The following is a 25041-nucleotide window of genomic DNA, read 5'->3' as shown; positions in this document are numbered from 1 at the left end:
ATATTGTCTATATATCTTATGTACTAAACTTTCATGGGAGAAATTTGATACAATTTTTTTTACTTGACTGTGTTTCTTTGTTAAATTTAATATACTCTTTTATTTTTAAATTTTGTTTTTACTTTAAGTTCCAATTCTTTTTCAAATTTAATATACTCTTTTATTTTTAAATTTTGTTTTTACTTTAAGTTCCAAATTCTCTAGTCCCTTATCCACTCAGTGAGAAGGCAAGAAATATAAAACCTATCATCCGTATGAAGTCATGAAAACATATTTCCATATTAGCCATGTTCTAGGATGAAAAAAGCAAGCAAAAATAAAGGAAAAAAATATTTCAATCTGTACTCTGAGTCTATCCTCTTTCTGGAGGCAGATGAATAGTATTTTATATCCTGAGTCTTTTGGAGTTATGGTGAATCAACATATTAATCAGAGTAGCTAAGTCAATCACAGTTGATCATCTCATAGTATAATATCACTGTTGCTATGTATATAATATTTTCCTGGTTCTGCTCACTTTACTTTACATCAGTGAATATAGGCTTTCCCAGGTATTTCTGAAACCAACCCCTTCATCATTTCTTACAGCACAATAACTGTTTTTCTTTTTATCCTAGGTGCATTAATTTGTTTGTGGCAAAGCTCGCCTGTTTCATGTACTCAAAATTATCGGTTTCGTTTTTTGTGATTGCCTCTTTCTCTTGTTTGGTTAAGAATCCAGCTCCTACTCATAGAGGTCTGTGGTCTGCTTTTCTTCTAATTTTTTTTTAATAGTAAGATCACATACACACTTAAAATGTATTATGGAACATACTATAAATTATTAGTCTGAGCCTCGTTTTTGCCAGGCTGCTTTTCAGTTTTTCCCTAAGTATTTTTTTTTTTTTATCATTTAGGGAGTTCTTTTCTCTGTAATTTATGTTTTTCTGTTCATCAAAGATTGGGTAATTGAGTTCTATTGTTTCTTAATTTCCATTCTCTCATCTGTTCCATTGATCTACTTCCCTATTTTTTAACTACTGCCAGATGGTTTTGATGGTTTTGATGCCTGCTATATTACATGTAGTTTTTATATAGTTTGATTTCTTGAAGAGATCTTTTCTCTTTTTTTTTGTGCCTCTATAATTTCTCTTTTTCAGATGAATGTTGTTTTTTTTTTTATCAAGTATATTGATGATTTGATTGAGGTAGCCTTAAAAGTACAAATTAACTTTAGTAATATTGTCATTTTTATTATTATATTATCATGACCCATCATGAGCAGGGAATATTCCTCCAGTGACTTAAATTGTTCTTGATTTCTTTAAGAAGCATTTTATAATTAGATGTATACTTGTCTTTTGTGTGTCTTGGTAGATTGATCCCCAGTTATTTTATGCATTTTCTTTTTTGTATTTGAAATGGGATTTCTCTTTCTATTAGTTCCTCTTGGGTTTGTACAAAGGTAGTTGATTTTTGATTGTTCTCTAAAAGTTTGATAAAATTATTCTGCAAATCCAGTTAGACCAAGAATTTTTCTTTTTGGTAGTTACTTTACAGCTAGTTTTATTTCTTTCTCTGAGACTAGGTTACTTATGATCTCTATATGGCCTTCTCTTAGTCTGGATATTTCATAGTTTTGAAGGTATCCCTCTTATTTGTTTGTAATTTTAGTTCTGTTAGCCTATAACCACAGAGCAGATCTGATAGTTGTTTTTATTTGTTCTGGTTTTGCTGTGATTTCAGCTTGTTGGTTTACTATTTTGTGGATTTTAACATCTGTCCTCTTTTTAGTCATTGATAAATGTTTATCAATTTTTTGGTTTTTTCAAATTGCCAACATTTAATTTTGGTTATCATTTCTCTAGGTGTTTTTTTTTAATCAAGTTAATTGTTTCTCTTCTAACTTTTAATATTTCCTTTCTTGTGCTTTGTTAATTTAATGACTTTCCAATCTTTAAATGCATATTCAGTTCATTAATCCTCTGTTTTTCTGTTTTGTCAATGTGTGCTTATAGGGATATAATTTTTCCCCAAAGGATTGCTTTATGTAAATGTCATAAATGTTGATATCATTATGATTTTCTTTCACATAATTATATTAATTATTTTTGTGGTTTGTTCTTTGACTCACTCATTTTTTAGGATTTCGTTGCTGTCCTCATTTGTGCCTAGGTGTTTTGTTTATGGTCCCTGAACCAATTGCTGTTTTTATTGCATTAAGGTCTGTAAGTTACATATTTACAATTACTTCCTTTCTACATTTGCTTTCAATATTTCTATACCCAATACATGATCACTTTTATAAAAAAATTCCATGTGATATTGAGAAATACACATCCTTTAGTGGTCAGTAAGTCTCTTAAGTCTAGTTTCTGCAGTAATTTATTCGGGTCTTTATTGTCCCATTTATTTATCTTTCTGTTAGACTTGCCCATAACGGAGAGAGGGATATTGAAATCTCTATCACTGTTGTGTTACTTAGTCTTTGTCTTCTATAGCTCAGTTAATGTTTCCTTCATAAATTTTAATGAGAAATCATTTGGAGCATATAAATTAAATACTGATTTTCATTTGTTGTTTATGGTTCCTTTATGCATAGTGCAATTTCTTTGTTTATTCCTTTTTATCTTATAAAAGGGATTTGTTTTTGCTTTGGCCGATAGCATGATTGTAACTCTTGTTTTTTTAAGATTTACCTGATGCTGTCAAATTTTTTTCCCCAGCCCTCCATTTTATTCTGTGTGTGTCTTTGTTTTTTTAAAAGCATCTCCTATAGGCAACATTTTATGGGGTATTGTTTTCTTATTCAATCTATATATTTTTCATTTTATTGGATTGTTAATCCAGTCACAAAGTTGTGATTTAGGTTTGTCATATATATATATATATATATATATATATATATATATATATATTCCCCCAAATTAAGCTTTCCCCTCTTTATTCATTTGTAAACACCACACCTGTAGGTAGAACATCATATGGTTTAGTTCATGATGCTTCAGGTCTATTTCTGTACCTTTTTTTCTCTTTGACTTCTGCTTTTATGCTTTTCTTGTTGAATACCTTTAGAAAGTCTCTTAATCATCTTTCTGTCGTTATCTTGTCGTTATCCTCCGCTGCTGTATTTGTTTGCCCTTCTTGTATTTTTGTTGTCTGGAATGTCTGAATATTTGAAATAATTTCTTCTAGGAATGGTTCAAACACCATTTTTATTGAATGCTTATCTTTGTTTCATTAACGATGAGGCTGAATTTGCAGGGTGGGTCTCTTTGGGCTGCCTCTTGAGCTCTACTGCTCTTTGGTATATGTTATTCAATTTCCTTCTGTGGATTCTTATTAGTTACAGAATAATCTTGTATTATTTGACCTTCCTTTATATTTGAAGGTGTTTCTCCTGGTCACTTACAGAAGTTGTTGTTTTTTAATGGACTACTCATCTGAGAGTTTGTAACCAAGGTTTTGGTTTTTTTTCCTGGAGGCAATCTATGGATTCTTTCCATTGGCGCTTTGTTTCCTGTGTTCAGAAGTTCTGGACAGTTTTCTGGTATTATTTCTTGCCTTACGATGTTCAAATTCTGGGAGAACTAGAATCCCTACATTGTCTCTGCACAGTTTGCCTTTTAGATCAATATGTTTTACTTATATAGAGATCATGCCTTCCTTTAATATAATTGCTTTTTACATCTCTTCTTCCAGATTGTCCTTCACTTTCATGGAGTTGCATTCCCCATCAGTTATTCTCTCTTTGATTTCTTTGTTGAGACTTACCACCGGGGGTTCAAGTTTTTTTATTCTGCCCGTAAGTTCTGCTTTTACAATGTTGATTTCTCTTTTAAACCATTCAGCAATAACAATCTGTCATTCTATGTTCTCTTCAGACTGCACAGGGTCCTCTGTCTCATCAAGTATTGGATCATTTTTCTTTCTCATACTGTATTTTTTCATACATGCCTGAACTTGTTTTTTTGTTTGTTTGTTTTTCCCAAATCTAGGAGCCATTTTTCTTGTTATTTGCTTATGCTCAAAATCTTTAACTTAGTTTTCTTTTCCCTTATAGCTTTCTTATAATCTCTTGTAGTTTCTTAGTCTTGTAGAACCTATTACTCACTTTCTGATTCTTTCCCTTTTGAGTGGTTTTCTGGGGGGCTGAACCTCAAAACCATCTCAGTTTCCTCCCAGCTGGGCAATTCATGGTTTACCAGCCTTGGTCTCTGCCTCAAGTAACTTCTGTAGGGACATAATTAGTTACTGGCCTTGGAGTCAGGAAGATCTGAGTTCAAATTTTACCTCACTTCTTAGCTGAGTAATTCTAGAAAAATAACTTAACCTGTCTCAGGCTTAGTTTCCATATTTCCTGCAAAACGAGAAGGTAAGATTCAATCAATGTCTTCTAATACCTTTCCAGCTCTAAATCTATGTAACTGTGATCTTTTTACATTTACATAGAATTGTTTCTGGGTGTTATAACATGGTCTATTTTTGTAAAGATACGAGGTGATTCTGATACATTTTATGTTCTTGAATATTTCAATTCAAAAGATACCATATGTCTTTTTGCTTGTTTCTCCAATAGTTTGTTTACTTCTATAGTTTGCTTTTTGTTTATCTTTCTGTTAGATTTATTCACAAGAACATTAAAATCTACTCACAACTGTCATTTTATCATCTATAGCTCTTGGTAATTTAGTTTACTTTTCCTTTATGGAAGTATTTAGATGTTTTGCCATTTGGTGCATCTATGTTTGATACAGATATTGTTTTATTGTCTATAATATCTTTAAGCATAATGTAATTTCCTTATTTATTTATTTTGATACTGCAATTTTTTTTTGCCTTTTTTTGATCATGTGATTACAACTGCTTTTTGAAAATCAACTGGTATAGGAACTATAATTCCAGGGTCTTGATGTTGTTGTACATAGTAAATGATCTTTTTTCACTTTTCATTTTCATTTTGAATCTGTTTTTTAGATATATTTCTTCTGTCCACTAAATTGCTTGACTTTGTTTTGTTATACCTTTTGCTACTCTTTTGTTTTTGATTTTGTACTCCTTCAATCCATTCTCAAGGTTACAATTATTAAACTTGTCTTTTTTTGTATTGAATTTTATCCCTTTTGTTCTTCAAGTTAATTCTTTGTGATGAATTTAACTCATACAATTTATAGCTCATGTATACTCACATTCTCTCTTCTCACTCCCATTTGCACCTTAAGTTTTCTCACCTTACATGATAAATGTCTTTGTTTTCTTTTTCCCTTTTTTTTCTTTCTCTGTTATTCCACCTCTTTTGAGTTTTTTCTTTCCCAATCCAAATATTCTCCACCCATCTATGGTATGGGACCCAGACATTCATAGACAATTTTTTTCAAGAAGATTAGTAGTGAAAGAGAGAAATAAAATAGGTCACTTAGAAGCAGGGGTATGCTGATCAATGTTTAATATCTGGCTCTCCAAAAAAAGATATACCAACACACTTTTCAGTTTAATCTGCATTATTAACATTTTCTTCACCATTTTCTTAGGTTTAGACAATCAACAGAACAATCAATCAAGTCCTGGTTTGTAGCCTTTGCTGATGTCTAAGGTATAAATGCTTATACTAAAAATCTTACAGTTGATTCTCTTGAGCTGGTTCGAGCTAACTCTAGCACATCACTGGTTAGAAGGACCAAATGAACCCTTTTTTTTCTGGATTGGGGATACCTAAGCATGTATGTAATGATAAAAGCTTTCTTTCTCTAACATTTTTAAGGTCTGCAAAATGTACCATTATTTCATTTGATTTTCACAATAACCTGATGAGATCGGCCTTTCCATTTTATAGATAAGGAAACTGAGGCTTCATGACCTGTATGTCCATGGTTCCATAGCAAATCAATATCAAAGGGGGCATTTAATCCAAGTCTCTCTAGTTGTCAAGTCCAGTGCTTTCTTCACTATAGCACACTGCAGAAAGGAACCCCCGTGGCAAGGAAGAAATTGAAGATGCGCATGAGAGGGAGGATGCTACAGGAACAGGGTCCTAGAGGAGCAAGGGAGCAGGTAGAAGGATTGCTATTGATGAATTGAATAATCCTCTCTTCTGTGATTAAAGGGAAGGAGGAAAGAGAGCCTAAAAATGCTTAGAAGGATTAAGAGGCAGAACCTAACTAGGGTTTCAATCTTCCCATTGAGGTAGGTCTTCATACTAGAGAGCAAAGTGAATGATTTGAATCCCAAGGTCCAATTTCTGCCCAATCCTACCTTTTTTTCATCTGGCCCAGGTAGTTTTTTTTTAATATAATTTTTTGTTGACAGAACATATGCATGGGTAATTTTTTTACAGCATTATCCCTTGCACTCACTTCTGTTCCAACTTTTCCCTTCCCTCCCCTAGATGGCAAGCAGTCTTATACATGTTAAATATGTTATAGTATATCCTAGATGCAATATATGTGTGCAGAACCAAACAGTTCTCTTGTTGCACAGGAAGAATTGGATTCAGAAGGTAAAAATAACCCGGGAAGAAAAACAAAAATACAAACAGTTTATACTCATTTCCCAGTGTTCCTTCTCTGGATATAGCTGATTTTGTCCATCATTGATCAATTGGAACTGAGTTAGATCTTCTATTTGTCGAAGAAATCCACTTCCATCAGAATACATTCTCATACAGTATTGTTGTTGAGGTATATAATGATCTCCTGGTTCTGCTCACTTCACTCTGCATCAGTTCATGTAAGTCTCTCCAGGCCTCTCTATATTCATCCTGCTAGTCATTTCTTACAGAATAATCATATTCCATAACATTCATATACCACAATTTACCCAACCATTCTCCAATTGATGGGCATCCATTCATTTTCCAGTTTCTAGCCACTACAAACAGGGCTGCCACAAACATTTTGGCACCTACAGGTCCCTTTCCCTTCTTTAGTATCTCTTTGGGGTATAAGCCCAGTAGTAGCACTGCTGGATCAAAAGGTATGTACAGTTTGATAACGTGTTGGGCATAATTCCAGATTGCTCTCCAGAATGATTGGATCCATTCATAACTGCACCAACAATGCATCAGTGTCCCAATTTTCCCGCATCCCCTCCAACATTCATCATTACTTTTTCCTGTCATCTTAGTCAATCTGACAGGTGTGTAGTGGTATCTCAGAGTTGTCCTAATTTGCATTTCTCTGATAAGTAATGACTTGGAGCATCTTTACATATGGCTAGAAATAGTTTCAATTTCTTCATCCAAAGATTGTCTGTTCATATCCTTTGACCATTTATCAATTGGAGAATGGCTTGATTTCTTATAAATTAGAGTCAATTCTCTATATATTTTGGAAATGAGGCCTTTATCAGAACCTTTAACTGTAAAAATGTTTTCCCAGTTTATTTCTTCCCTTCTAATCTTGTTTGCATTAGTTTTGTTTGCACAAAGGCTTTTTAATTTGATATAATCAATATTTTCTTTTTTGTGATCAATAATGGTCTCTAGTTCTTCTTTGGTCACAAATTCCCTCCTTCTCCACAAGTCTGAAAGGTAAACGATCCTATGTTCCTCTAATTTATTTATAATCTCATTCTTTATGCCTAAATCATGGACCCATTTTGATCTCATCTTGGTATATGGTGTTAAGTGTGGGTCCATGCCTAGTTTCTGATCCAGGTAGTTTTTGAAAAAGAAAAATACACAAGGAGCCAACTTTTTCACCATACTTAATTTTCTTTATTTGTTGTTCTTGCTGTTATTAACTAAAAATATTGGTGGAGGTTTAGGGGAGGGGTGGACAGGAGAGAGAAAAATAAAAAAGAACATGGCTTCCCCTTTCACCGGGTGAATGAAGGGCTGGAGTGAAGATCAATTGTCCTGAAAATTAGGGCTGCTAAAGAGAAATGGTGAGAGAACCTCCACTTCCAGGAGATAATCTGATAACCAAGGCGCTACAAAAAACAACTTAAGAGAGAGGTTAAGTTCAAAATCCCTAGTGATTCTCAAATTCATTTCTTACAGAAAAATAACATGTTACATTCACACACTACAGCTAGTACGACCATTCCTCAAGCGATGGGCATCTATCCTGTTTCCAGTTTCTTGCTACAACAAAAGGTAATCGTGTCATATTTTGATTATGTTTGGGATCTTTCGCTCAATCATTGATCTTATGCTAAATGGTCATCAACATAATATCACTGTGTCAAAGGATCTAAATGATTAGATATTTTTAACAGAGTTCCAAGACCCAATTCCCAGCTTCACTTTTTTCACTTTTTTTTTTTTTTACCCATAATAGCCCCATAATAGCAACCTTAACAATTTCCATCTTTTATCCTCTCTGATCCCATATAAATAGAGAGTTGTTTTGTTGATTATTTCTGTTCTTCTTAGTGCTACGGGGCAGTTTTTCAAAAAGCCATTGTTTATTTACATTCAATCCAAAAACTTTGTTCCTAGTCTTTGACCACTTATCTATTGCGGAATGGTTCTTGGTCTCATATATTTGTATTAGTTCTATATAAATCTAAGCTATTGGACCTTTATCAGAGATGTACACTATGAATATCATATTCCCTAACAGTAGTTTCTCTTTTTAATATTATGTTGATTTTGTTGGTGCAAAAGTACTTCAAGTTCATATAATCCAAAACAAAAGTCTATTTTATCTATTGTGATCTCCTCTATGTCTGACTTAGCTATGAATTCTCCCCAAGCTCTAGATCTGAAGGGTACTGCCTTCCCTTCCCTGCTAGTTTATTTTTCTATGACATGGCCCTCTAGTTAATGGGAGCTTATTTTCTTTCTACTGCTTCTGCTGCAGTTGGAGCCATACGCTGTCCACAGTAGACTTTCTTGTCCCAGAATATAATGCTAGGTGACTTAAGCTAAGAGCATTTTCAGCCTTTGGGTGGGGAGGAGGTGAGTTCAAGTCTAACTCATGCTTCAAACAAAATGACTCAAATTTGGCCAAGTGACTTTGCTCGTGTAGCTCGTCCCACTCTTGATCTTGGCCCCATCTGGCCAGGACCGAGATGACTTCTGTATATAGTAGTACTTCCTCCCGGGAGGCTGGCACTTGAAAGTTAGTGCCCTACAATCTAGAGATGTTTGCCTAAGCTTTGAGGAAAATAGAGGGGGGAGATGGGGGAGCTCCCCGGAGGCCTTCCTAATAGTCTAGGTAAGAGATGGGCACCCGGGCTATGGGCTCAGGCTTCTTATAGAGTTTATCACCCTCATCGCATTTCAGCGTAGGGGGCTCGTATTGCTTGCTGCTGCTGCCTGGCTTGCGCCAGGAAGAGGTGACTATGGCAGAAGCAGTCAGCTTTTCCTTGACTTTGCACTCACAGGCCTTATCCACAGTGCTGGCGCCCTGAGAATTGTTCAGGAGCTGTTGGGACACTTGCTTGTCGCAGTGCTCCTTCCAAAAGTCATCTTCAAATGTCTTGAGCTACAGAGGACACAAGGGAGTGAATGGAGAGGATGGAGTCTGGGCAGGCCTTAGACCTTCGAGAGCACTGGCAGCGAAACTGAGGCCCGCAGACTCCAAGTAACATACAGATGGCCCCACCCAGAAGCCTTTGCTAAGAGCTTGTATTTGCACTTAGAATCAGAGGACACCATTCTCTCTCTTTCCCCTCTCCCCCCAATACTCTGTCTATCCCTCACCGTCTTTCTTTCTCTGTCTCCTTCCATTTCTCTCTGTCTTTCTCTTCCTCACTGTTTCTCTCATTGTCTCTCTGTCTCTGTCTCCCTTTGTCTCTGCCTCTATCTATCCCTCACTGTCTCTTTGTCTCTGTCTCCCCCTGCCCCATCTCTCTCTCTGTCTCTCTCTTCCTCACTGTTTCTCTCATTTAGCACCTAGGTAGAGAAGAAACCTTTTTGGATTTGTGAATTTGTGATTTGTGGATGGTACAAGGTGATTCTCACTCCTCTTCCCTCCCAGTCAGTTGAATTTAATTCAGGTCACTCAAAGATTTTTAACAAGCTAGGAACTAGAAAGGGCCATGGGAACATCAGGGTGAACCCAGTGCCTTATGGGGACCAGATCTAACTACATGCTGGGAATGGCCCTCTGAGGACAGGGGGCTGTGTGTCTTCATTGATTCTTTTGAGAGAGCCCCCAGGAGGTGCTGGGAAGTCATCAAGCCCCACTATGGCCTGATCCCAGAGCCAGAACCTTCTGGGGCTGTCCAGGCTGGGAGCTAGCTCGCCCTCTGCTCCTGGAGGGGTCCTGGCTATCCTGATGGGCTTACCCTGGCTTTCTGGGGGGGGGACCCTCTGTGCCACTGGCCGCAGTTGTTAGAGCACTTCCTGCAGGCTCTGGGGCCTCGGTTTCTTGGGGAAGGCTTAGCCTGCAGTGAAGCAGGACAGCCTTACAGTGAAGGGTGCTAGAAAGCCACCAACCTCTTCCTGCAAAATTGACATTTGCTGCCTCATCTCCTCTTCCTTCTTGCGCAGACTTTCATTTTCGGCTTTTATCCATTCCCAGTCTTTATACTGTGTCAGAGGATCAGCTTCAAACATTGCGGTCTGTTGGAAAACAGAACCAGAGGGGTCATGTAGGAAAGTTGGGAAAGGGGGACCAACTTAAGATTAGGGACCCCCATTTCCCCAGTGGCCAATGCGCCCAATGGCCAGCCGCCAGGCTGGCTGGAGAGTGAAATTTCCCAAAACAACAGTGGGAAGGAATCAAACCCCTCCAGGACCTGGGAAGGTGGGTAACCATGGGGTACATGGGACTGCTCAATAAAGCCAATTAGCCAAGAAGTGTCTGAAGCACAATCCACTACCTCAGTTTCCCCTCTGAATCTTAGAATCTCCTCTGAGTCCATAGTCTTCCTCCTCTCCCCCACTCAATAACTTGCTCAATCCTACTGATTCTACCTCTGCAGCACCCCTCCTCTGCACTCCAGATGCCTGTACTCTAGGCTAGGGTCTGGTTACTTGGACCTGAGCTAGTGCAATGGCCCCTAAAAGACTGCCCCCCTCCAATATATCCTGCACACAAAATAGGGGCCAGAATCACCTGCAGCAGGTGGGACTCAGAGACTTTTCATGGCTCTAGCGTGCAAAGGATTATGGACCCTGTGGGGCACAATGGAAAGAATGATGGCCTTGGAGAATGAGGACCTGGGTATAATAGCAAGGGAGGTCCATACCAGCTGACCTTCTAGGTCTAAATCTTGAGCCAGAGCCTTGCAGGGACTTATGGACACTTGGGGCAATCTGGGAAAGAAGCCTCTGAATTCCTCCGAATCATGCATTTAAAATACCCTACATGGGATTACAGAGGAAATCAGCTACACTTGATACAGTGATCAAAATAGTGAGTTTTAAAAAGCCAAACAAGTGCCTGGACCCCAGGTTAAGAGCTCCTGGACTGTGGGGGAAACAAAAGTAATGGGAAAACGTCCCGGGGTCCTTGGAGAAGAGAAAGCCAGAGAGAAATGAAAGGAGACAGAGAAAGAAAGACAGTGAGGGATAGACAGAGTATTGTGGGGGGGAAGGCAAGAGAGACAATGGGAAAATGCCCATGTCAGTGGGCATAAGGCTCAGCTCTTGAAGCTGGCAAAGGTCTTTTTGTAAATGTCCCCTCCTTTGGATGGTCACCCAGGATGGCAGGACCAGGATAAAGATGATTAAATAAAGACAATAATCTTGCCATTTAGAGCATGTCAAGTTAGTTCCAAAGTGAAGGGGAAGATGGTCAAGCTTTTCCCAGCCTATGGCCTAGCTCTTCTTCATGATGGAAACCCTCAGTGATCACAGGGAATTTCAGTCAGGTCAGTCACCTCTTTCTCCAGGTTGGGGACATCCAGCAGATGCTTACAGTACACGATCTTCTGTCCTTTGTTCTTTAAGCCCTTTCTGGTCATTGGGGTTGAAAAAGTATCATAGTCTTCTAAGTAATTCTAAGAAAGCAAGAGGGATTTCAGCTCAGCCATTTACAGAGCTGTAGTAACTGTGAGATCAGTTCCTGCCCCATTACCCTGAGATGTCACGGATGGCACCAAAAAAGAGATCCATTTTGTTCCAGTAAGAGATAGGCACTAACTAATGGGCTGGGCTGTGGTTACTGAGCTGACCATTCCCTCCTCTCCCCTATCCTCCGTCCCGTAGGAATTGTGGATGTCTTTAGAATTCTTGAATCCTAGAGCTGGAAGGGTGCTTCAGGGGCCACCCGGTTTAACACCACGTGAACAGAGATCCTTTTTAAGAGATCCCTGACCTGTCTCATCTGACCTGTCCTCCCAACTCTGCAATTAGAGGCAGATTTATAAAATGGATTCAGGAAGCCTTGGCTACAAATCGCACTTTGGACACTTACTACTGTGTGACCCCAGGCGAGCCATTTGACCTCTTGGGGCCTCAGGTTCCTGACCTGTAAAAATGGGGTTAATAATTGCACCTACCTACTAGGGGTATCTTGAGGATCAGATGAACTAATATAGGTAAAGCGCTTTGCAAACCTTGAAGCACTGAAGAGCCTGCCTGTGTGGCTTGCCCCTGCCTACCTCCCTACTGCTTCCAAGAGAAAGGGTGGGGAGGAGTCTGGCCTGTGGCGCTCTCTTCCCGGCCTATTGCCCTTGTTCATCGGTGGGCGGGCCGATCACTCACCACCAGGGTCCGTCTCTCATTTTTCTGGTACAGTTTACTCTCAAGCTGTCTCACGTATTCCTGTAGTTTTTGGTTCTTTTGACACTCCTGGAGAAGGGTTTGCTTATAATACTCCTTCTTGTTCTGAAGAAAGATCCCAAACAGGCTGCTACAGCTCTCGGTGCTCCTGGGAAACAAGCTGCACACCTCTTGTTTCTTTGGGGTCCCCCTGGCCCTTTGCCCACGTTCCTGACACCCTCCCTAATCCCAAAGTCAGTCCTTGGGAAACACCATCCGAGAGACCCACCCCGGGCCATAGACTGGGGGCTCATCCACGTGTAGGCCAGGGCTCCCTTTGGGGGTCTCACCTGCTCGTGTTCGATCTTTCTGATCAGGTGCTCGATGCACTTCTTGAGGCCGGCCACCTCCATCTTCAGAGCATTCACCTTCTGCTGCATTTGCAGGGTAGACATGCGATAGATATGGTCCCACTCCAGATTCAGCTTCAAAATCTGTAAAGACCAAAGTGACTCTGGTGATGGAGGTGCCTCGGGGCCAGGACAATGACCAACTCAGCCTCTCAGCCCACAGAATATACCAGGACCCTCCACGGTCCATTGTGGCCCCTGGAGGGCTACCTGGGAGTTGCTCTCTGATCAGAAGCCCTCTTGTCATTATTGAAATCATCCCCCACTGCTATCTCCTTTATTCCTATCCCACTCAACCCAACCCTGCTCCCTTGCCCCTCCCAGAGACTCCCCAGCCCTTCCAATGGGCCCTCTGGAGTGCTAGCCCATTAATAATAAGCTTCTCCTTTGCCACTCTCCATGCTTACCGGCTGTACCTTCCCTCATCCCCCTTCTCTTTCACCATCGCCACCCTCTCTTGCCTTGAGCTTTGCCCAATCTCTACCTAGCACCCAATCAGGAGGAACTTTATAGCAACGTTGGAGAGTGGGCGGGGGTGACTTCTTCCTTCCTTAGAGGTCCTCGGTCATTTCGACCTGAGCCTGAACTTGGCTTTCTTTCCTTTTCCTGCGAACTCACCCTGGACTCACAGGGCTTTCTGGGGGCGGGGAGGAAGCAGTTGAAACCCTACCTTTCACATGTATGTATGAAGTCCAACTTTGCCTACATGCTCATTTCCAAGATTCTTGTTGAGAAATCATTTGGTGCTAGGACTCCTGAATCACATCCCGTGGCCCTGATCCCGTCCTCTCATGTAATGAGCAAAGCTGCTTTCGTTGCTATTTGTTAATATCGCTTATTATGCAACAATTATGCAAAAACGTGGCTTTTGAAAACTTTTTTCTGAATAAAGAAGAGCACTCGGGAACATTTATCGTAAAATATTGTAATGCAAACTTCTCCTCCCCCCCATGCAAATATAGTACCAACACACACATGTATACACACACATACATACACACACAAAAAGTAGGCCGTGTAAATCCATTATCAAGAGCATAGCAAACTGGCAAATACCAGTAGCATGCTGAAAAATTGGGCCACATTGCTTTAGATCAATACCAGAAGGGGTTTCCTGGACAGCTGCAGGCTGGATAGAGACCTAGGAGGGCCCGTCCCCTTCACGGAGCCTCCCTAAATGGGAGAAAAGTTTGAAGGTATCAACTGGTATATCCCCAAGGCGGATCCCATCCTCCTTCTCCCTTCTGCCTCTCCTCTTCTCTTCCCCTCATTCCCCTTAGGCCCCCTGGTAGCACAGAGGCTTTGGGGAGTCCTTACATTTTGGTTGAGCCTCTGGAGCTCTGTAGTCTTGTTCAGCAAAAACAGCTTCTCCTCATGGGCCGAGGTCGCCATGTTGTCTGAGACGTAGAGGACACCTTCCTGTGAGTCCTTGGAACCTTTGTACCCAGCACAGGTGTGGAGTTTGTTCTCCCTAGGATAGAACGACGAGGGGAGGGGGGAAACCAAGTGGGGAAAGTACCTCAGAATTAGGTGTGTGAAGACAGAAAACTTAGGGTTTGAGACCGGAAGAAGAGCAGAAGCGAGGGAGAATGGTTGAGGCCAGGGCATGAGCTTTCTGGGGGGGGGACTATGAACCCCAAATAAACCTTCAGCTGATAGAATGTGGAAGGGGAGATCTTTTTAAGCAGGGGGTCCTTGTCAATTTAAGTCCACCCACACACGTGCACATATGTGCAAATACACACACACATCCCACCACCGATGCAGTGACCTTGGGTGGTCATGTCTCTCTGGGCCTCAGTTTCCTTGTCTGTAAAATGAGGGGTGTGAACAAGAGAAGCTCTGAGCCATTTTCCAAATTCTATGGTCATAATTCTCAAGCTGAGGGGAAAGGAGTCACTATTTGTCACTTGCTGTTGTCACTCGAGAGGTCTGCTAGCTTTCTGGAACATCATGGGGCACTTCCTGTCATTCGTCAAACCAGATGATGGATGTGGGTGTGAAATGCATGGGAAAAAGCATCGGAGTGGGAGGTCCAGGTTCAAATCCTACTCTGGGTGGCTTCGGACAAGGCCTTTAGCTTCCCTTGGTTTTCTTGTCTGTACCATGAGGGAGTTAGACTAGAGACCTTCTGAGGGCCTTCCCAGCTTTGGAGCCCTGAAGCCGAGAACCAGGAACCAGCACTAAACACTCAAGTCCCAGCCAAGAAACTGGACACCTTCCAGGAAATGGGGACAGTCTTCGCCAGAAGAGGAAGGACAAGTTTGGAACTGAACTTCCAGGCAGCTGGATTTTCAGCTGAAAGTTCTTTAGGGGAAGAAGCTAGCCTGGAAGAGCTGAAATGTGAAGGGCACTGAGAGAAAGAATGTCAAGGAAGAAGAAAAAGGGAAATTGTCCTAAAGGGACACATTGATCAACTTAGATTTCCGAGCGATACGTACAGAAGGGGAGAGCGAGGGCGTGTGAATGAGGATGCTCATGAATGCATCTCACCAAAAAAAAAAAAAAAAAAAAAAAAAAAAACCTTCTTGCTCAAAATGGCTGACAAAAGGCCTGCACAGGAAGGGCTCACAGGGAGGAGGGCTAGTGTAGTGCCATTTTAGAATGGGCCTCCATTTCAGTGTAGATGAGTAGTCATGCCAACTCTGGCTTATTGCCTTTCTGTTTATCCAACCTTTTGGGATGGTCCATCTCCAGATCGTATCTGGAGGGAGCCAGTCCTGGATTCTACCTTCTTGGAAGGGCATACTTCTCTAAGACAGACTCTTTGGGCTTAAGCCTGCTTGGGATCTGGCCTGGTGGGGTGGGATAAGACCAGTGAAAGATGTAGAGGTGGCAAAGAGTCAGGGGACCCAAAGGAGACAAGCCAGTGAGGAGCAGACATGAATGGGGGAGAGAAGGAGCTCTCATTTCGAACTTGGGGGCTAGCTCAGCATCATGTCAAGAAACCAGGAGGATGGGAATAATATATGGCTGCAGTACCTACCCCACAAGGTCATAAAGAGGCTCAAATGAGATAATATATGGACAAAAGTACTCTACAAGCTTCTGACTGCTCAGTAAATGTCCATTCCTTTTCCTTCTGGTGGCTTGAGGACAGATGCTCTCATCTTTGCCCCCACCACAGTGCAGGCACATAATAGGTGCTTAATAAAAATGTGTTGAACCGCATCCAACCAACAAGGATTCGGGGTGTATGGGAGAGGTCCTGGGGGCTTGGTCACTGCTCAGCTCCTCTTGGCCTCCTCTGATATCTGGCAGCTTTTTTTATTTTTTAATGATCAACAGGGCCTGGCTTTTTCCCATCTTGTTTCAGAAAAGCTTAAAAAAAAGCAAAAGAGCTCTTGAGCTGAGGGCCTGTGCCTCCATGGGATCTCTAGACTGTCTGAAGCCAAGAGGGACTTGGAGGGGGAAAAAGTCCCTGTGGAGTAGGTGCCACGGGCGGCTGGAGACAGGTGAAACCACGCAGATGAGTCACTGAATCTGTGCCAAGAGTGGGGTTCCCCTTTATGGGCTGGGAATTCCCACTTCCTCCGGGATGTTTTTCTAATCAAAAGGACTCCCTGTAGGAAATGTAAGAGTGGAGGAGTGGAGACAAGATGGTGGAGAAAAGGCAGAGACTCGCCTGAGCTTTCCCCCAAACCCTTCCAAAGACTTTTAAATAATGCTCTGAAACAAATCCTAGAGTGGCAGAACCCACAAAAGGATGGGGTGATACCATTTTCCAGCCTAAGACAACTCAAAAATTTGGCAGGAAAGCTCTGTTGCACTGAGATGAGAGTGTTGCTGAAATGCAGGTCACCCCAAGAACAGGCCTTGGGAGTGAATGAATCAGGAGCTGCTCAGCCCACAGATGGTAGAGGAGTTGAATGACTGGTCAGAAGGAGATTACAGGGGTCTCTCTGATGGCACTTCAGGATTCTCTAGCTTTGCCCATATCTAGATCTAGGTTGCAGTCTTGGGTGGAAGCGCTGAGGTGGGGAGGAGCACTAGCACACCAGAGTAACAGGGATCCTCATCACAGTTTCAGGGCAGAAAAGAATGCTTGTGGTCACTCACAGACCAGAGCACAGGCCAGGAGATAGTAAGCACACTCTTCTTAGATCCCACCACCTTGGAAAAACTGAAAACTTACAAGTCCCTAGAAGTATCTCTGAAAATAGCTACACAGAATCCCTGAAATTTGAGACAATGCCTTCTCCACCCTAGAAGCAGAGCCCACTTGAACAAAGAATTAAAAGTCAAGTAATCAGCTGGGAAAATGAGCAAACAACAGAAAAAATTCTGAATCTAGAATGTTATTAGGATGACAAGGAAGATCAAAACACACATTCAGAAGACAGGGAAGTCAAAATTCCTACATCCAAAGCCTCCAAGGAAAATGATAATTGGTCTCTGGCTGTAGAAGAGCTCAAAAAGGATTTTATAAATCAAGTAAGAGAGGTAGAAGAAAAATTGGAAGGATAAATCAGAGTGATGCAAGAAAATCATGAAAAAAAGACTCAATGGCTTGATAAAAGAGGCACAAAAATCCAATGAGGAAAAGAATACCTTGGAAACCAGAATTGGCCAAATGGAAAAAAGAGGCACAAAAACTCACTGAAGAAAGGAGCTCATTTAAAAATAGAATTGGTCAAATGAATGGGGAGGTAGAAAAGCTTACTGAAGAAAATAATTCCATAAAAAATTAGAATTGAGCAAATGGTAGCTAATGACTCTACAAGACAGCAAGAAACGATGAAACAAACCCGAAAGACTGGGAAAATAGAAGATGATGTGAAATATCTTATTAGAAAAACAAGTAACCTAAAAGACAGGATCAGGAGAGAGAATTTTAAAATTATTAGGCTTCCTGCAAGCCATGATCAAGAAAAGAGTCTAGACATCCATCTTTCAAGAAATTATCAAGAAAAACACCCCTTATTCCAGAACTAGAGGGTAAAATAAAAATGCAAAGATCCACTAATCACCTCCTGAAAGACATCCCAAAATGAAAACTCCCAGGAATAGTATAGCCAAATTCTAGAGCTCCCAAATTAAGGAGAAAATATTTCAAACAGCCAGAAAGGAACAATTCTAGTATTGTCAACCCACAGTTGTGATAACATAATTTAGTGGCTTCTACATTCAGGGATGAAAGGACTTGAAATATGATATTCCAAAGGGCCAAGGAGTTAGGATTACCACCAAGAATCACTTACTCAGCAAAATGAGTATAAGCTTTAGGGGGGGGATGCATATTTAATGAAATAGACCAGAGCTGAATAGAAAATTTGACTTCCCAATAAATGACTCCAAAAAAGGTAAACTTTTTCTTAAATAATATTAAATAATAATAAGATTATTAATTATTATATAATTATATTAATTATAAGACTTAATAAGATTAAACTGTTTACATTCCTATATGGGAAGATGATACTTGTAACTTACAAGAACTGTCTCATTATTAAGGCAGTTAGAAGGAATATATGTTGACAGAGGGCACGGGTGTGAGATGAATACAATGGGATGATATCTTTAAAAATAAAATTAATGGATGAGAAAGACCAATGCACTGGGAGAAAGGAAACAAGGTAGAATGGGATAAATTATGTCTCACAAAGAGACAAGAAAGAACTATTACAGTGGAGGGGGAGAAGACGGAAATGGTGGGGAACATCTTCCTCTCATTAAGATTGGCTCATAGAGGGAAGGATATATGTACTCATTTGTGTCTAGAAATCTCTTATCTTACAGGAAGAGAATAAGAGAACGGGGTATTGTTCATAGAAGAAAGGGTAGATTGGAGGAGGCAATAGTTAGAAGCAAAATACTTTTGAGAGAGAAAATAGAATAAATGGGAGAAATAGGATGGTGGAAATACACTTAGTAGTCGACTGTGAAAACCATCTTAAAGCAAGTTTCTCTGATAAAGACCTCAGCTCTCAAATATGTAGAGAAATGAGTCAAATTTCCAAAAATAAGAGTCATTCCCTATTGACAGATGATCAAAACATGTGAATGGTTTTCAAATGAATCAATCACATCTATCTGTATCTGTAGGAAAAAGACACTCTCAATTACTTTTAGCTGGAGAAATATAAAATGAAACAATAGCGAGCTACTACCTCACAACTACTAGATTGATGAATAGGACAGAAAAGGAGAATGTTGGAGGGGAAAAGTGAGGCGTTTAATGTGTCGGTGGAGTTGTGAACGGATTCAGCCATCGTGTAGAGCAATTTGGAACTATGCCTAAATATTTATAGCGGCTCTTTTTCTGGTGGCCAAAAATTGGAAACTGAGGGAATGCCCATCAACTGGGGAACGACTGAACAACTTATGATATAAGATTATGATGAAATACTATTGTGATATAAGCATTGATGAGCTAGATGCTCTCAGAGAAACCTGGAGAGACTTAACATGAAGATGCAGAAGGAAAAGAGCAGAACCAGGAGAACGTTGTACACAATAACAACAATACTGTAAGACAGGCAGCTGTGAATGCCTTAGCGATTCTCAGCAATACAGTGATCCAGGACAACTCTGAAGGACTTGAGAAAAATGCTATCCATCACCAGACAAAGAACTGATGGTGTCTGAATACACATTGAAGCCTTTTTTAAACTTTATTTCTCTTGAGGATTTTTTTTGTTCTGTGTTTTCTTTCACAACATGACTAAGATGGAAATATGTTTTGTGTGACTACAGATGTATAACCTATATAATCCTTGCCTTCTCAATGAGAGGGGTGGGAAGAGAAGGAGAGAATTTGGAAGTCAATGGAAAAAAAATGAATGTTGAAAACCATTTTTAACGTGTAATTGCAGAAAAATAAAATATTAATTTTGTTTAAAAGAAAAGACAAGATATGTAAGGGCCTTGTGATATCTCCTGGGGCTCCTCGTTGTTTGGGTGGGGGTGAAGTTTTTGTCTCCCTGTATAGCCTGGAAGCCATTTTGGGACAAGATGGTATCCTTTCTTTTTGTCTGCCCCGCAGAGCTAGGCTCAGTCAGCCAGTAAGCATTTATTAGGTGCCTACTGTGTGCCAGGAATGCTGGTGAAAGACAAAAGACAGCCCCTATTCTTGAGGAGCTCAGATCCTTAGGAGGGGAATACAAGATGTTGAGGACTCGATACAAAGGAACTATAGACAGGCTAGATTGGGGGTAAGTGCCAGAGGGGAGACACGAGAACTAAGGGGGTTGGGAAGAGGCTTCCTGTAGTGGGTGGGATTTTAGAGAAGAGGGGAAATATACAGACGGAGGAGACAGCCAGATACTCAAAAAAGAAATGGAGAAGCTTAAGAAGAGCTGGCCAAGGTTGTGAGCTGGGTGATCCCAGGCAAGGGTGTTGGGTTAAACCCCGAGGGGAGCTGGGAGCCAATGGCCTGGGAGACAGCCTGCATTTTTCAGGAGTTGTTCTTCTAACTCCAACTTAACTTCCAACTTCCAAGTCTATCCAGGGGAATGGAAGGTCCCTGAGGACAGAGTTTGTTTCATGTTTGTCTCTCTATCCCTGTTAACCAGCACAGTGTCCAGCACACAGTAGGTGCTTAATAAATGCTTGATGAATGAATGAATAAGTGAGTGAAGAGGGCAAGGAGGAAGCAGCAGTGGTCTGTACTCATGGTAAGTCTGAAATTTCAGATGTCAAATAATGCTTTTGATTTCATTCAAGTGAAACGTTCAGCTGTGGGTAAAATGAGGTAAGTGAATAAGAAGTAGTCATTTCTGGTCAGTCAAGGGTGTCCTCCGGAAAGCAGTCATCTCTTGAGACCTTCCCTAACCCAAAGCTGGCCCTTTCAGCGGGTGGCCCCCCAAAGAGCAGTCAGATCCCCAAGAAAGAACCCCCAAGAAAGAAATGACTGGGAATTGTCCTTCGGAAAGAATGGCCGATTTAGCCCAGATTCCAAATGGGCCCCATCTAAGGGCTCCCCGAGGGCTCCCCAACACCGGCAGAGGCAGGCAAGAGCAACTTCTACAGAATTATGCTGAGGCAGGCAGAGGTCACTAGGGAGTGGGGAAGAGCCGTGGCAATGGAAGCGGAGCCTGGCACGTGCCAGCAGAGCGTGTCTTCCCAGAGCAAGACTGGCTGGTTGTCTGCCTGTGCTTTCCTGAACAAACCCCCCTTTGTGGGGCAACCGGGGGGCATGGTGGATACAGCACCAGAGAACCTCCAGTCAGATCTGGTGACACTTTCTAGCTGTGTGACCTTGGGCATGAGACATAGCCCTGATAGCCTTGCTAAAAAACACCCCCCCACACCAAAAACAAGCACTCTTCAAGTGGTCTTAGAGCCATTTTGCAGAAGAAGAGACTGAAGTCCAGAGAGACGAAGTGACTTGCCATGCAGGGAGTAAATGTGAACTTTTAGTCACATCCCACTTAATACCTGTGAGACTATGGGCAAGTCCCTTCAAATTTGAGGGCTCCCATTTCTTCTTGTCTAAAATGGGGGTGGGGTAATCCTCGGGCAATCTATGTTCCTTAGAGGGTTGGCGTAGAAAAGGGGCCTTTGGTGCAGTGCCATCTTGTTTTCTTTTCCTGTTGCCCATGTCTCCCTGGGGCTTTTCTAATGACTCACGTTCAATTGATACCCCTGAGATTGAATTCCCATCAAGTTGATAGACTTTCTCAAACGTTTACCAAGCAAGGCACCTCAGGGCCCAAAGGTGGCCAAACTCACCCTGTCCTGCCTATGGCTCTCCATGCATGCACGGGATGGAGTATGGTTCAGGCCAAGGGGAGAGCCAGAGCAGGTACTCCAGGGAACCAACCGGGAGGACAAGGGAGTGCCTTCCGGCTTGCCCTGAGCCAGGTCTTTATGAACCAATTTTACAGAAGGGGAAACTGAACCACACAGAGGGGAAGAAAGGAGTTTTGACACTGGGTGGAGCGAACATGGGGGGCATTCCAAGCATGGCCAGTTTTGTGACTAAAGAAGGAGACTGCGATTGGGTGGATGGCTCCCCGAGCCCTTTGCTCTGGTGACTCAGAGGAGGTGAGATGAGCCAGACTGTGGAAAGCTGCCCCACTAAGGAGCTCCACAGGAAAGCTACTGTGGGCTTTTAAGTAAGAGAGTAAGGGAGGGGACTGAGCTTATGCCTCAGAAAGGGTTGAGAGGCTGGAGGCAGGGAGTCTAGTTAGGAGGCTTTTACAGTAAAATAGGCAAGAGATGGGGAGAAGGGGAAGGAAGTAAAAGATGTTATATAGCAGGAGGTTTAGCCCAGATGTGGGAGAGAGCAGATCAGACCAACCTCTGCTCGAGCGAGCAGGACCCTGTCTGTGTCTCCTGGCATCTAAGGAACCGTAGCAACGAGGCGGGGTTGCCAAACTCTGTTATGTGTTGCTTATGGGCCTTCTTGGAGCCTCGGTTCTTGACGTTTGAATGTTCCTTTGGGACTCCCGCAGTCAGTCATGGCACTGCTGTTGCCCGGTGCTCGAGAAGAGCACGAGGTTGGCAGGCTCTCTATGTCACCCTTCCCCAAGCCCCCAAAGGAACCATCCCGTCAGACCGGCCACGAACTGAACTCTTTCCTCAAAAGTTGCTCAAGAGATTGGTGCTCAACCAGTTCTTTTAGGCTCTGCTGAGACCAGCCAAGGGCCCAAGTAAGAAAGTAGTGAGTGGCCCTTTGTGCCCTTGGGAGAAGCAGGCAGGCTGGACCCAAGTGCCTGGTGCTTTGGGAGCCAGCTCAGCGGGAAAGAGCGAGCAGTGGACAACAGGGATACCGAGACCAGGTCTGAGTGGCGTTGGCGGGAGTGAGGGTCAGTGGCGAGCAGGATTGGAGAGCAGAAGGTGGTTTCCCAAGGTAAGTGTGAGCTGCCCCTGAGAGGTCAAGCCACCATCCTGAGTCTGTGGAGTTTCCCCGAGAGGGAGAAGAGAACGAACTAAAGAGTGGAAAGTATGGCTGTTGTCTAGTGGCTAGCGTCTCCTTCCTCACCCAGATAAATACAGGTCCAGGGCAAAAGACAACACAAGTCTGTCAGATGTCAGAGAATAGACGCCCTGTCCCACAGCTGCTCTTGTGTCTCTTAAGACTCCCCCATGCTTTCCCTTCTCCCGGACTTTTCCCTTCTCCATTACTGCCCGCCCTCCTCCTTCCTTCCGGCTTCACCCTTGCCCATACCCTACCCACCTGTAGGAAGGATGAGACTGTAGAGACAGAGGCTGTTTTTTCCGGGCCACGGGGGTAAGTGGCAGGGTGTGGATCTGCTGATTGGCTCCAGCTGGAAATCTTTCCCAATTTCTCCAGAAGCCTGAGTTGTCCTGCTGAGGGACAGGCAGGAAAATGGATGTACTACTGCTCATGCTTCTGCACAGGAATCCCCAGGCTCTGGTGAGATAGCAGGTAAGTTCAGTGGTTAGAGCAAACCCTCCACCCTGACCCAAGGGAACAGGGCAAGACAAGATCCGGTTTCCTTTTCTTCTCCTCCAAAGCCTGGCCAAGTTCTGAGTCCCTTCTGTTCTCTCCCCCTCCTATCAGAGGAGCAGAAGGAGGCCGTTCCTGTCTCAGTCCTGGTAACCAGTTTCAGAAACAAACCGGTGTCTGTTCCCTGTCAAGACAAGTAGGGGCAGAGAATGAGTGGACCTGTGACAAATGAGGGAGAACCCCCCCACACACATCAAAGACTTCAGCTGGTGCTTAAGGCTTTGCCCATCCCCCAGAATACCTTGGGATATCTGGTAGTTAAGACCCTGGTTTCCACACCGCGCTCTACCATCTCTATCCCTCCCTGGGCATTCTCAACTCAAATCTCTTGAACTGGGGTGCAAAGCTTTGTTCCGAATCATCTTGGTTTGGGGTCAGATTTGGAGTCAACTCTGAGTTGTCCCTTCAGCGGTAGGAGAAAAGGGCCTTTGGTACTTTGTTAAGGACATTCCTTCTTCCAAGAACAGATCTACCCATGGCTGCAAAAAGAGATGGCGTGGCATGGGAGGAGTGAGGGTATCTAGAGACTTCAGTTCTTGTCTCCAAGAAAATCATGCAGCGCCTTTATGGGGTTCTCTGTAAAGATATCACCTTCAAAAGCAACTCAAGACTCTCCTGAAGGTGCTTTCCTTGGCTTTTCACCATGTTCAGTGGGCACCAGGCGTCACAGAAATAACGAAAAGCTCAGGGAGATATTGGACTAGCAATCCTACCACTTGGTTGTCATGTTCCATAATTAAGCCTCGTTAATGTGGGCTAAGTGAGCAGAGGCTGATCTGCTCTGTCACCTGTTCTTTATGTGATCTTCGGCAGATCACTTAATCTCTTTGACCTCAGTTTCCCCATCTAGACGACTTCAGAGGTTGCTTCCAGCTCTCAATCTGTGAAGGCCCCAGGTTCCTTCCAGTAGGGACGATACCACACTTCTCTTGGATTGGACCCCACCCAGAACTTCAGGGAGAATCTCTAAACTGAAAACCGGTACCAGTTCCCCATTTCCGGGCCCATCCCGTTAGACTGAACTGGGCCTCCCAGGAGAGCTGGAGATTCCAAGGCTCCTCGGTGGTACCTGCAGCCACTGGGTAAGCTTGACTTGAAGAATATTCAGCGATGGACCTTCTCCAACCCCTCTTTACCCCATGGCACCTTACCAAGGCCTTGCCAGTTCCCCATCGGATTCCTTCTTCCGGATATTCCAGACCATCCCTTCCCCTAACTCCCTAAGCTTCTCTCACCTACACCCCGGAATCAAATAGCAACCCCAAGGTAACCAGAATTGTTTTTCCACTGACCTGAGCCAAGCTCCCTGCCCAAGTTGCTGATTGGTGCAGTGGGGGATCCAGTCAGGTCCTAAAGTTCCTCTCTCCTCAGCCAGGTTCTCTCTCCCACTGCTTCTGGCAAAGAGTCTCCTTATACCTCAACTCTTGCCTTTATATATCCTCTCCTTCAGATGCCCCCAAGGTGACACTGCTCCATAGCTTGACCTTTCCGGCAATCAGGGCAATAATTAGGATGCCTTTCACAATTATCACCTCTTCCTATGGTCACTGTTGCTTTTTTCCTTATAATAAGGAACAATATCTCCATGCATCCTGGTGATTGCAAACTTGTAACTAGATATTGAAACCATCTTGCTA

The 25041-nt window shown here is 42.5% G+C and overlaps 2 protein-coding genes across 2 annotated transcripts in view; one reads left to right on the top strand and one right to left on the bottom strand.

Moving 5' to 3' along the window:
• The window catches only part of LOC127543200 (melanoma-associated antigen B10-like), a 47261-nt gene that overhangs the window by 6508 nt on the left and 15712 nt on the right, over window positions 1-25041 (top strand). The window lies entirely within an intron of this gene.
• Window positions 7671-24885, bottom strand: LOC127543202 (uncharacterized). The gene is made up of 8 exons (XM_051969226.1): window positions 24697-24885; window positions 23111-23528; window positions 14305-14458; window positions 12928-14160; window positions 12581-12703; window positions 11755-11874; window positions 10367-10492; window positions 7671-9410 (listed from the first exon to the last, which is right to left on the bottom strand). Exons 4-8 carry the CDS (start codon window positions 13030-13032, stop codon window positions 9129-9131), a joined length of 756 nt encoding a protein of 251 aa, XP_051825186.1. The 5' UTR covers window positions 13033-14160; window positions 14305-14458; window positions 23111-23528; window positions 24697-24885; the 3' UTR covers window positions 7671-9128.

Source organism: Antechinus flavipes, chromosome X (assembly GCF_016432865.1).
Source record: "Antechinus flavipes isolate AdamAnt ecotype Samford, QLD, Australia chromosome X, AdamAnt_v2, whole genome shotgun sequence".
Lineage (NCBI taxonomy): Eukaryota > Metazoa > Chordata > Mammalia > Dasyuromorphia > Dasyuridae > Antechinus > Antechinus flavipes.
The sequence above is the reverse complement of the archived record's forward strand: the minus strand, read 5'-3'. Positions and strand labels throughout refer to the sequence as shown.